General features: G+C 47.2%; 1 protein-coding gene across 1 annotated transcript in view; it reads right to left on the bottom strand.

The window, feature by feature from the left end:
* Positions 1-2,618: 2,618 nt before the first annotated feature.
* EXOC3L4 (exocyst complex component 3-like 4) overlaps positions 2,619-15,348 on the bottom strand; it is a 79,671-nt gene continuing 66,941 nt past the window's right edge. Inside the window, exons 10-13 of the mRNA XM_015419588.1 lie at positions 13,691-13,825; positions 12,581-12,733; positions 7,512-7,633; positions 2,619-2,781 (exon numbers count right to left, since the gene is read on the bottom strand). Of these exons, the coding sequence (XP_015275074.1) occupies positions 2,619-2,781; positions 7,512-7,633; positions 12,581-12,733; positions 13,691-13,825 (573 nt within the window). The remainder of the gene's footprint in view (positions 2,782-7,511; positions 7,634-12,580; positions 12,734-13,690; positions 13,826-15,348) is intronic.

The following is a 15,348-nucleotide window of genomic DNA, read 5'->3' as shown; positions in this document are numbered from 1 at the left end:
TGCTCAAGGAATCCCCCAAATTAAAGACCGTAGATATGGGAGGGATTCCTAGAACATTGCCCGTCACTTCCAGGCTCAGAGGCAATTCCATGACCCCACTTTCTCCCACTGCAATGATCAGCTTCGGTGAATAAATTAGTGGATTAGAAGGCAAACACCCACCAGGTTCAGGTAGACGTCAACCCTCAGTCAATGTGGTAAAACATGTATTGCGAATTCTGGATGGAGAACTTAATCCCAGGAATGCTGAGACCTGATTCAGCTTGGAATCGTGATCGGTGGGGAGAGATACCTTCAGCCTTTCCCCCTTGGTATTTGTCCACAGAAGAAGAAGAAGAGGAGGAGGAGGAGGAGATTGGATTTATATCCCACCCTTCACCCGAAGGAGTCTCAGAGCAGTTTACAATCCCTTTCCCTTCCCCTTCCCCTTCCCCTCCCCACAACAGACACCCTGTGAGGTAGGTGGGGCTGAGAGAGCTCTTCCGAGAACTGCTTGTAAGAGAACAGCTCTGAGAGAATGTGTGACTGACCCAAGGTCACACCAGCAGCTGCATGTGTAGGCGTGGGGAATCAAACCCGGTTCTCCCAGATTAGAGTCCGTGCACTTAACCACTACACCAAACTACACCAAGGTGGACACTATGGCATTATACCACACTGAATTTCCTCCTCTCCCCAAACCCTCAGCTCCTCAGGCTCCACCCCCCAAATCCCCAGGTATTTCCCAACCTGGAGCTGGCAACCCTGGTACAGAGGGTGTACTTTAGGGCATTGTCCCCTGCTGAGGTCCCTTCCCTCCCCAAACCCCGCCCTCCCCAGGCTCCACCCCCAAAATCTCCAGGTATTTCCCAACCCAGAGCTGGCAACCCTATGTATTAGTCTTTATAAGGTTCCAGATAGCTCCAGTTAAAGGAATCAGAGGACCAAACTAGATGTAACAGGAAATTCACTTCTAATCAGAGCTACATGCATAAACATATTTATCACAATCATCACTTAGACTCAGGACAAGCAAGCACAACCAACATTGCAATAAATAGATAAAGCTTTTAATGGATTAAGCCAGGGCTCTTTTTGTAGAAAAAGCCCAGCAGGAACTCATTAGCATAATAGGCCACACCTGACAGCAGGAACTCATTCGCATATTAGGCCATACCCTGACAGCACATCTCATTAGCCTATTAGGCCACACCCCATGTTACCAGAAGTGTGGTCATCCAGCCACACCCACCTTTTGCTTCTTATTCTATTTACTTTGTTTATTGGCTTTTTTGTAGCAGGAACTTCTTTGCATGTTAGGTCACACACCCCTAATGTAGCCAATCCTAATGAGTTTCTGCTGTTGGGTGTGGCCTATTATGCTAATGAGTTCCTGCTGGGCGTGGCCAACTCGGGAGCCAGCCGGAACTCCGTTCCTGTGCGTTCCTTCCCAAAAATAGCCATGATTAAGGCAGCAATCCAAAGAACACTTTCCTGGGAGTAACACGTGCTGAATAAAATGGGGGTTACTTCTGAGTAGGACTCCTTAAGCTTGCTTCGACAGTTAGAAAGGAACCATAGCTTAATGGCAGAATGCATGTATTATATAATGTCCCGGGTTCAGTCCCAGGTATCCCCAAAGAAAGAGATAACAGGACCAAACTAGATGTCTAAAATGGAGATGGGAGGGTCTATTTCTTTTAACAAAAACGATACACAAGAAGTAAGGGGAGTTGCTCTCTTGCCTTATCTCGCTGTGCTCTATGGTTTTTGATGTTTTCCTACCAGACTGGGAGAAAAATGCTGAAAGCAACATAATTCAAAAAGGCAATGGATTGGAGGGAGTGGTTCTCTGTGCTGCATAGACCTCTACTGTCTTGGATCCTATGCTATTTTAAAAGGAGCACTAGGGGAAAGGCAGGCAGTTGGCAAGTAGTTATTCCTCCAGGGGTGTACAAGGCAGTAGGTCCCTGTGGTGACCAGGCGCTGGGCAGCAGGAGACACAGAAGCAAGACCTCAGATCTTGGAAGGGAAGCTGGGGGTCCTGACCCTCCCAGGGGGCAATTCCTACAGAGCTAAGGTGGTGGCAGTGGGTTACCGGAGAGAGAGAAAAGCCTCTCCAGGTGTTGAGGAAAACCTTGGAGGACAGGGTGGAACAGGGCCTGCAGGACTGCCCCACCACATCTTGTAAAAGTCTAGCTTGGCCATCAGGCAGTAGGGGTGAGTATAGGAGGATACACCCGTAAAAATCTAGTTTGGCCCTCGGGCAGTAGGGTTAAGAGGTTTATAAACTGATCAGAAAGAAGATGGCGCTTGGCTAGATGATAAACGGGCTGACAAAAGAAGCTTCTTATAATATTCATAAACCCACAAAAACGTCAAACATCCAAACACTATGTTTCATTTCTTGCTGATTTTTCTTGGCCATCAGGCAGTAGGGACGAGTATAGGTGGATACACCCGTAAAAATCTAGTTTGGCCCTCGGGCAGTAGGGTTAAGAGGCTTATAAATTGATCACAAAAGAAGATGGCACTTGGCTAGATGATAAACGGGCTGATAGAAGAAGCTCCTTATAATATTCATAAACCCACAAAAACATCAAACATCCAAGCACTATGTTTCATTTCTTGCTGATTTTTCAAAAGCATTGGATGGTGTTTGGAAGTTCAATTTCAGCAAAGAGTGTCTGGCGGGATCCAGCTTCTGATCCTTCTGATAGCCCGTCGATCTGGTCGGCCATTGATTGTCTCGTGTTTCGCCACCACCCTCGTAGGGTAAGAAGAGCCAGAATGTGCTCCCTTCTGTAAGACGAAAAGAGAATTCTTCATGAACACGAAGAAACAAAATACATATGCAAAATGAGCTGGAAACAACCCACCCTCTGCAAGGATAACAACAAACCTACTGCCAACGTGCCTTGGCAGACATCCTTCCCCAAATTGGTATGGGCCAAAAATAGACAGGACTGGAAACTCCAAGTGTGAACAACGTAGATACAAAATGTAAATAAAATCCAAATGTTCTATAAAACAATTTAATACACTGGCACCCCTGGCATGACGATCAGAGAAGCGGAGAGTGGGCCCAGAGAGTGGAAATTCCTCAATGGAATTCCTGGAGGAATAATTCCAACATACAGGCCCTATGGAACCAAGACAGGTCCTACAGGGCACGGATCTCTTCCGACAGAGTATTCCACCAGGTTGGGGCCACTATCGAAAAGGCCCTGGAGACAAAGCCCTATGAGGAAAGGCTGGGGGACTTGGGAATATTTAGTCTGGAGAAGAGGAAGCTGAGGGGGGACATGATGGCTCTCTTGAAGTATTTGAAGGGCTGTCACTTGGAGGAGGACAGGGAGCTGTTCCTCTTGGCAGCAGAGGAGAGGACTCGCAATCATGGGTTGAAATTAAGGGCTGGAAGGTACCGGCTGGATGTTAGGAAAAACTTTTTGAGAGTAAGTGTTGCTCAACAGTGGAATCAGCTGCCGAGGGAGGTGGTGAGCTCCCCTTCACTGGCAGTCTTTAAGGAGCGGCTGGACAAACCCTTGTCAGGGATGCTCTAAGCTGATCCTGCATTGAGCAGGGGGTTGGACTAGATGGCCTGCAGTACCCCCTTCCAAGCACCACAGAGGGTCGTAATGGGATACTTGAGGGATGACTGCATGTTCTATGTGAGAGGTTTTGAGAAGCTGATGCAGAATGCAGTGTTCGGCCTCTTGGAGGAGGTAGGAACGCATAGGGTTGGATCCGATCACTCCTGTCTGCTGAGCAGCTTCCTATGCGTCTCTTCTGCCAAGTCCTCCTTCAACAGAGAACGACTTCCCTGAATGGGGAATGACTTTTTTCTCCCAATGGAGAAAGACTTTTGTCCAGCAGAGGAAGCCTTTCTTTCTGGAACAAAGTCTTTCTGTGTTGGAGGAAGACTTGGCCGAAGCAAGTCATAGTATCCAACGGAGTGGAAGAGAGTTGTAGGATCCAAGTCCTTTTTTGTCTAGTAACAGTATTGTTATTGGAATATTTAGTTTATTACTACTGTTCTGCCAGGCCTTATCAATGACAGATTCTTCTGTTCGAGGTCACCTGTGCTGTCCGGGTTATCTTCACTGGGCTACACTTCCTGGGCAGGGATACAGTGCAGAGATTGAACCCACAAGCAGCTGGAAGGCAAGGGTGAGAGTGGATGGCTGACATCTGGGCTGGTGTGGCATGGATCAGAGGCTAGAGTGTTGGACTAGGACCTGGGATGACTGGACTCAAATCCCCACTCAACCATGGGAGCCCACCAGGTGACCTTGGGCCCATCACAATCTCTCTGCCTCACCTACCCTCACATGGTGGTTGTTGTGAGAATTCAGTAGAGGAGGAGGGGAAGGATGTGAAAAACTGCTCTGGCTCCCTGATCAGGGAGAAAAGTGGGCTATAAGTGAAAATAATAAAATAAACAAAATAAAATATGGGACCTTTCTACCAACAGTCCCAGTGTTCCCCCCGGTCACAAAAGACACTGGAGCATTTTGTGAAGCATCTTTCTATTGGGTGTAGTAAATAAGAAGCTGGAGACTGACTGGTGATGAAGGTGCATAGAAAGTTTATATAGATATAATGGTGAATATATACACAGAGCTATACAGGCTATCATACAGCATACCATGCCTTAGTTTGAGAGACTAAGTCCCCACCTAGCTTATCAAGCTGATAGCTAATATACTAAACCCAGCCAATCACTAACAAGGTGAATTAATTACCTACTTTAACAATGCCTGATAGAGAACACCTGCTAGTATAACACCTGGATGTAATCACTTAATCACTAGCATGACAGCTAGGACAGTCAAACAGATCAAACTGATCTAGTAACTGCTTGCTACCTCTAGCACCTAGACATATATCACAATACGCCTCCTAGGGAGCAAGAGTTACACCTAATCCTCCTCTGAAGTAATTAAACTGATCAGAGTACATACATTTTGTTAACACGTCAGCAAGGTTACAGTCTGAAGCACATTTAACAATTGCGTAAAACAGATCTGATAATAATGTTATAGATCTGATGTGTAATATCTTTTGGGAGCCAATCTGGCTGACAAGTGATTCACTAGCTTTGCATCCTGCCCTTCTACAGGATGCAACATTTTTAAAAAGTAGCTCTTATGCATATCGATATAAAATAATGAATGGCAACTCACTGGCACAGCCAGATAAGATCAGCCAAAGAAAGAAAGAAAGAAAGAAACAACAACCAAAAATCCAATTAAAAAAACAAACAAAAACAATCGGTGGAAAAATTAAAATCAATAACAACAGTTACTGTTGTAGAAAAGACAATAAGTGGGTTCTAAGTAACCAGTATTTGGATGAGAGCACACCAAGGAATATCAAGGTCGCAATGCAGAGGTGGGCAATGGCAAACCACCTCTGAACTTTTCTTGCCTTGAAAACCCCCCTAGGGCTGTGCCTTGACGGTCCAAAAAAAAAGAAAGAAGAAAAAAAAGTGGTTTCTAGATCAAATCAAGCTTGAACTGGCCCTAGAAACTCACATGACTAAACTGAGGCTATCATACTTTGGTCACATTATGAGAAGACCAGAATCATTGCAAAAGACCATAATGCCAGGGGAAATTGAAGGCAGCAGGAAAAGAGGAAGACCCAACAAGAGATGGATGGACTCAAGTCAAGGGAGCCACGGCCCTCAGTCTGCAAGACCTGAGCGAGGCTAACAGCAGGACATTTTGGAGGTCATTAATTCATCGGACTGCCGTAGTTCAGAAGTGACTTGATGGCACTTAACACACACACACACGACAGACTTCACGTTCCTGGGATCCCAGATCACCGCAGACTGTGACAGCAGCCATGAAATTAAAAGACGCCTGCTCCTTGGGAGGAAAGCGATGGCGAACCTCAACAGCATGATAAAAAGTAGAGACCTCACCCTGCCAACAAAAGTCCGCATGGTCAAAGCAATGGTATTCCCAGTAGTCATGTATGGCTGCGAGAGTTGGACTATAAGGAAGGCCGAGCGCCGAAGAATAGATTCTTTTGAACTATGGTGCTGGAGAAGACTCTTGAGAGTCCCTTGGACTGCAAGAAGATCAAATCAGTCAATCCTAAAAGAAATCAACCCTGACTGTTCCCTGGAAGGCCAGATAATGAAACTGAAGCTCAAATACTTTGGCCACCAAATGAGAAGGGAGCACTCGCTGGAGAAGACCCTGATGCTGGGAAAGATTGAAGGTCAAAGAAGACAGGGACGGCAAAGGATGAGATGGTTAGACAGTGTCATAGATGCAACGAACACGAAGTTGAGCCAACTTCAGAGGACGGCGGAAGACCGGAAGGCCTGGCGTGATCTGGTCCATGGGGTCGCAAAGAGTCGGACTCGACTGGGCGACTGAACAACAATGAAAGACCCAGCTTCAGTAAGGCACAAAAAAACAATGTAATGACAATAAAACTACAAGCCTAGCATTAAAACAACCTGCTGGGATTCTGTTCCCTTCAAAAGCCCTCTGGAAGAGAATGGAGGTTGCTGCCTTCTGGAAGGACATCAGCAAAGAGGCTGATGGAGGGGGGGGGGCGTTTGTCTCTGAGCTCACTGCAGCTTTTACCCTCCGTTGTTATACCAAACCCACGTTGGAACAGAAATTCCCCTCTGCAGTGCATGCTGCTGTCACTTTCTTTGATCAATGGGTTTTATAGTACCTTCTACATAAATTTAAGGCCGTTCAGGGGTGACTTTGCAGTCAGTACAGCGTTGCCCTGGGGTATTTGAATGTGGTTTTGAGCTGCACTTTTATTGTTCCAACATGGGTTTGGTAAAACGATGGAGGGAAAAGCCAATGCAGACTCAGCCTTAGTGAATTTCTTCACTTCCAGCCAGGAACTCTTGTGCCTTAGCTTCATGCATCTAATGACTGCTGTTTCTGCAGGAAATATCCTGCCAGGTCAGGCAACTGGTGAAAGGCATACACTGGGACGCTTGAAGATTAGTGTGGGTGGGGCTTGGTTGGACATGCACGACCTGTCTGATTTGGAGAGTTTTTGAAAGGAAAGCAGGGTTTTGTTGTTGTTCAGTCGCACAGTCGAGTCCGACTCTTTGCGACCCCATGGACCAGCTCCCTTCAGGCCTTCCGGTCTTCCGCCATCCTCTGAAGTTTGCTCAACTTCATGTTCGTTGCATCGATGACACTGTCTAACCATCTCATCCTTTGCCGTCCCCGTCTTCTTTGACCTTCAATCTTTCCCAGCATCAGGGTCTTCTCCAGTGAGTGCTCCCTTCTCATTTGGTGGCCAAAGTATTTTAGCTTCAGTTTCATTATCTGGCCTTCCAGGGAACCAAAACACCTGGTTGAAGAGGAACGAATGGGGACCCTCGGGGAATCTCTTGGTGTTCCATTTCATGAGCAGATAAGGTGCAGGGATGACGTTGTAACCTGTCAGTAACACCCCAGAGAAGAGACAGTATACATAAACATAGAGGGAAGATCACTATCCCAAATACTGTGATTTTGTTACAGGTGAGTGCAGCATACCTAATATCCGGATAGTCCTGAGACAATTTTTTAAGGCAGTCTTTGATGTTTCGTTTTTTCTTCTCGCCAATTATGTCTGCAATGTGTAGAATGGCAGGGAAGAGCCAATCAGAACTGGAACCCTAGAGACAGGTTGGAAGGCAAATTTTAAAAAACTGAACATTGCAAAGCTGCTTTATACTGAATCAGACCCCTGGTCTATCAAAGTCAGTACTGCCTTTTCAGATTGGCAGTGACCCTCCAATGTCTTAGGCTGAGGTCTTTCACAGCACCTACTGCCAAATCCTTTAAGTGGAGACACCAGGGATTGAACCTGGGACCTTCTGCATGCCAAGGAGATGCTGTACAACTGAGCCAGAGCCCCTGGATTAATTAAGATAGATTGTACTAACCTAAAAAATCCAGCTATGTAATTTCTTTAAAAATGTATTATAACTGTACATAATGTACAGGGGGAACCTGGCAGCTCTGTTTTCTTAAGAACATAAGAGAAGCCTATGTTGGATCAGGCCAATGGCCCATCCAGTCCAACACTCTGTCACACAGTGGCCAAAAACACCAGGTGCCATCAGGAGATCCACCAGTGGGGCCAGAACACCAGAAGCCCCCACACACTGTCCCCCCACTCAGCACCAAGAATACAGTGCATCACCTGCCCCAGACTGAGAGTTCCTATCTATGCCTTGTGGCTAATAGCCACTGATGGACCTCTGCTCCATATGCTTATCTAATTCCCTCTTGAAGCCATCCATGCTTGTAGCCACCACCACCTCCTGTGGCAGTGAATTCCATGTGTTAATCACTCTTTGGCCGAAGAAGTATTTCCTTTTATCTGTTCTAACTCGACTGCTTAGCAATTTCATTGAATACCCACGAGTTCTTGTATTCATGCAGCTGATGAAGCGAGCTTTTACTCATAAAAGCTCATGGTGTAATAAAGTTTGGTAGTCTTTAAAGTGCCAGTGGACTTCTGTTTAATTTGATTAAGCCACAATTTTGCGTTAAGTCTGAACTGAACTTATTATATCTTCCTTAAGAATTCTGGCATTGTAAATTCATGGCCTCTTTTCTCAAAAGAAAGTCATCCCTCCATGGATGTCTTTCTTATCAGTGGCCATGATCCAGTAAAAAAACAACCTCTTGTAATTCTGATGCATGTCAAGGGGGGAAAGTTATCTTGTTTGCTCAAATTAATCAGGATCAGGGACTCCCTGTCAGAACTGCAATACAATATAGACTTTCGGACATGAGCATGGCCCAGAACTACAGGGAAACTGGCTGTCCCATTCAATTTTCAAGGCAACCTTCACCCTGGAAGTATAATTGTACACTTCCTAACTGTAAGTGTGGTTGAGCAGTGGAACAGACTGCCTCGGGAGGTGGTGGATGCTCCTTCGCTGGACATTTTCAAGTGGAGGCTGGACGACCATCTTTCGGGTATGTTGTAGGGCTATCTTTCGGCTATGCTCCTGCAGAGTGCAGGGGGTTGGACTAGATGACCCGCAAGGTCCCTTCCAACTCTAACATTCTATGATTCTATGAATACATGGGAACATATATTATACTGGTTCAACAGCTAGAATGCAATGGGTGGGGCATTTTCATCCAGAGAAAAAGCATAGAGCTGGAAAAAAATTCTATATGAGGGTAGTCTAAAGACTGGTTCACAGCAAAAGGAAACTGGGCCACCAAAGAACATGGTGGCTAGACAGCATAAAGGTTGACACCAGCCTGAGCATGGAACCACTCAAAGAAGACCGGAAAACATGGAGAGACCTGGCCCATAGAATTGCCAAGAGTTAGACACGACCAGGGGTCATTTGGGGCCGGAGCACGGCGGAGCACCGCTCCGGCAGCCCAGGAGTAAGAACAAATGGTGGTGGCGGCAAGCCCCACCCCCAGCTCCCCACCTCCTAGCTCCTTCTCTCTAGAGTTGCACCGCAGCAGCAGCATGATCTTTCCACTGTATTCTATGGCCCCATAGAATATAATGGAAAGATCGAGCTGCCACTGTGGCGCAATTCTAGAGAGAAGGAGCTTGGGGGTGGGGAGCTGGGGGCGGGGCTTCACTTCCCCCCCCAGCCCACCTGGGGAAGGGAAGGGGAGGCTTTTGAAGATGCCTCCCCCCTTTTTGCTTCCCTTTCTGACATCACTTCCAGTGATCACTTCCAGTGATGTCAGGGTGCGTGGCATATGCTAATGAGTTATCATGCTAATAGCTAATAGCTAATGGCTATATGCTAATGAGCTCCTGCAGGTCTTTTTCTATGAAATGACCCCTGGACACGACTGAATGGCAAACAACAACAACAGTCTAAAGAGTTTAATTATTTTCAGTTTAGAAAAAATGACTAAGTGGGGAAATCACACAGATTTATAAAATTAGTCATGATGTGGAGAAAGTCTATGATAGTGTATAAATTTAGGGCCCCCCAGTGAAGCTGAGCAGCAGTAAATTCAGGGGAAACAAAAGAAGGTAATTCTTCACATAGTGCATACTCAACCCGTGGAGGTCCTTTCCACAGGATGTACAGATGGAACTAGACAGATTTATGGGCTATACCATGATGACGATAATGAAGTAAATACATAAAATGATGGCTGGATTGAACTTCCATGTTTGGAGGCAGTACACCACCGAATACCAGTTGCTGGGGGGGAGCTTTGGCCTCCATGCCCCATTTTTAGGCATCCTGAGGCATCTAGATGGGAAAGGTGGGTGTATTAGACCGCTGGATTTGATCTAGCATGCCTGTCCTTATATTAAATCTCCCTCCAGCAGGGTGCATCTTTAGTATCTAAGCCAGAAGGTCAGAAGAAAATAAAAGCTTTCCGGCAACAGAATCCCCACTGAAGTGGGCACGGCAGTTTACTACTGAGCTTAATATGGGAAGTAAATGTCTGCTTATTTCCTAAGTGCAGCTTATTGACCTTTGCCTTAGGGAGATTTGACTCATGGTACAAGCACTTCTAGTACAAATTTCAACGGACATTTTAGAACGGGTCCAATAGGGGCCCGCATCGCGATATGAAGAAGAAGGAGAGATTGGATCTATACCCTGCCCTTCACTCCCCAAAGGTGTCTCAGAGCGGCTTACAAACTCCTTTCCCTTCCCCTCCCCACAACAGACACCCTGTGAGGTAAAAGAAGAAGAAGAAGAGATTGGATTTATAACCTGCCCTTCACTACCCAAAGGTGTCTCAGAGCGGCTTACAAACTCCTTTCCCTTCCCCTCCCCACAACAGACACCCTGTGAGGTGGGTGGGGCTGAGAGAGCTCTTGACAGAAACTGCTCTTTTTCAAGGACAGCTGTGCCAGAGTGAAGTATAATGGCTGGTGAAGTATAACTCTGGAGACCGGCTAGATTTGAATCCAGTAGCACTGTAGAGACCAACAAAATTTTTGTGATACGAGCGTTTGAGAGTCAAAGCTCCCTTTGTCAGATAAACCATAACTAGGAAGGTAAAAGGTAAAGGTAAAGGTCTCCCTTGCTCGAAAGCCAGTCGAATCCGACTCTAGGGTTGCGGTGCTCATCTCCGTTTCAAAGCCGAAGAGCCAGCGCTGTCTGAAGACGTTTCCGTGGTCATGTGGCCGGCATGACTAAACCCCAAGGCGCACGGAACGCTGTTACCTTCCCACCGAAGTGGTACCTATTTATCTACTTGCAATTTCTTGCTTCCGAACTGCTAGGTTGGCAGGAGCTGGAACTGGAGACGGGAGCTCACTCCGTCATGCGGCACACTCGGGTCTTGAACTGCTGAACTACCAACCTTCCACAGCCTGCAGATAAACCATAACTAGGAAACCTGAGTTCAAATCCTCATTCTGCCATTAAATATCACTTTTGAGACACCAGTCTCATTCCTTTAGCCTAAGGCTGCAGTCACTTGCGCCAGCTGGAACGGAGGGGAAGTGAGGTCATTAAGGAAGTGAGGCTATTTCCTGTGCAGGAATTTGACACGCAGCTGCAAGATCACACATCCCTTTGAAGCTGCGGGCTCAGCCCATCACTGTGTGATCAGATGCCTCGCTCTCCGGTCTGTGGCTTCCTCCCAGCATCTGATCGTGCTGGGGAGGACCTGCGCGGTGGCTGGGGGGATCTGTCTGATCCCGCCGCCACGCTGCGCCTATTTCCCCCAGTGTGACCGGGGCCACACTGGACCCTGTGATTGCGTAACAGGGGATTTTGGAGAGGAAACTACACCAGCAGAGGAGTAGATCTCACTGGCACATCTGGGAAGCGTAGTGCTCCCGTGGCTCAACCGAGGCTTCCCGCCGAAGACATGCGGCAAATAACTAGTACCTCGGAGGTACTAGTTTCCGGAAACCGTGGGGCAAGGGCGGGCGCCTGATCGCGTTTCCGGTGGAATCCCGTGGCATCCGGCACCCGCCCATGTCCCGTCGCAAAGAAGGGGATTTTTTAAAAAAAGTCTCCACAGGATGCGCACAAGCACCCAACGGTGCAAGCGCATACTTCGGGTTTTTTTAAAAAACCCGTTTGCCATGGCAGCGCCGCTTCTTTGCTGCGCCGTCTGATTGGCACCTCCCCAGGCTCCCCACCACCACCACCGGACGTCGGCGGGATGTGTGATCCCGTGGCCGCGCGGTAGTTTGCTCCGGGGCAAACAGCCACGCCTCCCCCCCGCGATATCCGGCCCGTGTGACTGGGGCCAGAGATGGATTCCCCCCAGTGTCTTTTAACTCCGCTTCCATGGCAGAGCAGTATGGGTTGCCGACGACCGCAGGACGCTTCCCAGATGTGGCTGTCTGATCACGCCCTTTAGATCCGTCAAGCATTCGCACCTATGTCGGATTTAAAGGCGTGTGTGATCGCAGCCTAAGTTACCTCACAGAGGATAATATAGAGGAGAGGAGACCAATGTAGGCCTCCCTGAGTTCCTTGGGGGAAGGGCAGCATTTTTTTTTTTAAAGTGAGAGATAGACAAGCTTAATGAGCAGAGATCCTGGAACTGTTTCCTCTGCTGCATTTCTGCTGTTGAAACAGCACTGAACAGTTTCACATCATCCTATGTCTACACCCGTGACACAAACAGCAACAATTACCCACCAGATGTTTCATGCTATTATGTATAATCAAGGCGTCTTGTTTCATCAGCTTGCTGGCCTCTTCCCACTTTCTTCTCCCCGTTTTGCTCTTTGACTTCAGGGTTTGCGTGATATATTCTTTAACCATGTACTTGTGGATTTCGTGGAGAAAATCCTGCTAAAAAGACACAAGGGCAGAACGGGTTTTTAAATTGTTACTCAAGCTGCAGAAGGTTCGGAGAGCTTCTGGAGATTTTGGAGGGGGCTGGAGAACTGCTTGGAAACTATTGCATTTGGAGTGGCTTAGTGGTAGAGTGCCCTGACCTGGATGGCCCAGGCTGGTCTGATCTCATCAGATCTTGGAAGCTAAGCAGGGTTGGCCCTGGTTAGTACTTGGATGGGAGACCACGAAGGAAGTCCAGGGTCACTATGAAGAGGCAGGCCATGGCAAACCACCCCTGGAGGTCTCTTGCCTTGAAGACCCTATGGGAGTCGTCATAACTTGGCTGTTATTTGTTGGCACTTACCACCACCAGTGGTAGAGCACCTCCTTTACATGCAGAAGGTCCAGTGTTCAATCCCTGGCATCTCCACTTAAAAGGATCGGGTAGTAGGTCATGGAAGGACCCTGGAGAGCTGCTGCCAGACACAGTATAGTGACCTTGACAGACCAACACTATTACTGTTCAATAATAAAAGTGGGCCAGCAAGTTGCCACTGACTCATGACAACCCCATCCACGGGGTTTTCAAGGTAAGAGATGAGCAGAGGTGGTTTGCCATTGCCTTCCTCTGCATAGCAACCTGTTTTCCTTGGTGGTTTCCTGTCCAAAAGCTAACCATGGCCAATCCTGCTTTAGCTTCCAAGCTCTGACAAGGTCAGACTAGTCAGGGCTATTCAGGATGCTTATGCTGCCCGCAGTCAGCGTTATCTGTAGTTTAGTAAAACTGCTCTGTATCTTTAAGACTTGTGCACCTGGGGATTGGAGTCCACAGTTAGGGGTCCCAGAAGCTTCCCTCTGACTGGCTCATTAAGAGTAATTTCCTGAGCTCAGAGGTGCAAAGATAGGATTTTATTGTTCTTTTCTTTTCGTTTACTGGTTCTGCCTATCTACTATTATAATTAATATTACCTTGTGAATGGGCTCCTTCAGATGAATCAAGGGTTTAGAAAATTCTTCCGTGGCTGACACCGCTTTCTGGATTAACGCGTCAGGAGTTCCGCTATATAAAACCCACTGTTTGCTCAGGATTTTCTTAAGCATTGGCTGGGGGGGAAAAACCAGACACACAAATACACAATTGCATTACTAAAACACCCCGTTTGATAATAATCCATAAACTAGCAGATTCACAGCCCAATGTAAAAGCCTGACACCACCACATCACTGACACTGGTGCAGTGCCCCAGTCGGTATCCTGTGCCCGCTCTGCAGATGAGCAACCTATGACAGAAACACAAATGCAGAGAGCATAGCTACTGCACCAGAGTCCACTGCAACTGTACCACAGTTCAGCAGTCAAAGAGTAATATGTTGACGCTACCACCCATAACAGAGAGATGGAGATACCCAACTGGTGCATGCTGATGGGTCTACATCCCCCTAAAGTCAGGCTGCTGCCTGAGCATAAAACACACCAAGGGAGGGAACGAAGAGAACACAGCACTGTACACTAGAAGAAGCATGGTGGTATGACCAGGAGGAGCTCAAGAGTGAATGGACTCCAGGGAGTTCTGCAGATGTGGGTTTGAATCCCCACCTCAGCTTGTTCAGGACACTGAATCTGCTCAGGGCATTGTATCCCCCCTCCATTTATCTTCACAACAGCCCTATGAGATAATAGAAAAGAGCAAGAGTCCAGTAGCACCTTAAAGACTAACAAAATATGTGGCAGGGAAGGAGCTTTCATAAATCACTGCTCGCTTCTTCAGATACAGCTGGAATGGGAGTCCATCTGACCTATTTACTGGAAAGTGGAGTGATTTCAAATGCCAAATGACATTAGCAGGCAAATGATAATACTGGGTGAATGACAATAGCAGGCATGATTGGATTTAGGTGATATATGTAGAGGGTTAATAGGCGTGGGAAAAAAATCAACATTGATAATGAGACAGAAAACCTAGGTCTTGATTCAGTCTAGGTGGATTCATTGTCTTGAGCTTCATTATCAGTTGCAGTTCAGCAGTCTATCATTCTAATCTCCCTTTGAAATTCCTTTGTAAGAGAATTGCTATCTATGAGATAAGTTAAGCTTAGTGAGCAAGACGAACCCAGGTCTCGACAGTAGAGTTGCCAGCCCCGGTCGGCAACCTCTGGGAGAAATGGGGGCGGGGGAGACTGATGTACTGGTGTTGTGATGGTTTTGCGATGGTGTTGCAATGGTAGCATCATTAGATGCTAAGGAATTTACAAAAACTCATAAGAACATAACAGAAGCCATATTGGATCAGGCCAATGGCCCATCCAGTCCAACACTCTGTGTCACACAGTGGCCAAACCCCAGGTGCCATCAGGAGGTCCACTAGTGGGGCCAGAACTCCAGAAGCCCTCCCGCTGTTGCGCCCCCAAGCGCCAAGAATACAGAGCATCACTGCTCCAGACAGACTGTTCCACCCTGTGGCTAATAGTCACTGCTGAAACATATGTTTACCACAGAGTTTTAGTAAATTTTACCACAGAGTTTGAGTAAATTCTAGAGCACCCACAATGTCATTTCCATTTTTTACTAGAAGAGGTGTCAGCACTCTGGTGTGATACAGGCACGTACTCCACACATGCCCCCCCCC

Source organism: Gekko japonicus, unplaced genomic scaffold (assembly GCF_001447785.1).
Source record: "Gekko japonicus isolate JY-2015 unplaced genomic scaffold, Gekko_japonicus_V1.1 scaffold975, whole genome shotgun sequence".
Lineage (NCBI taxonomy): Eukaryota > Metazoa > Chordata > Lepidosauria > Squamata > Gekkonidae > Gekko > Gekko japonicus.
The sequence above is the reverse complement of the archived record's forward strand: the minus strand, read 5'-3'. Positions and strand labels throughout refer to the sequence as shown.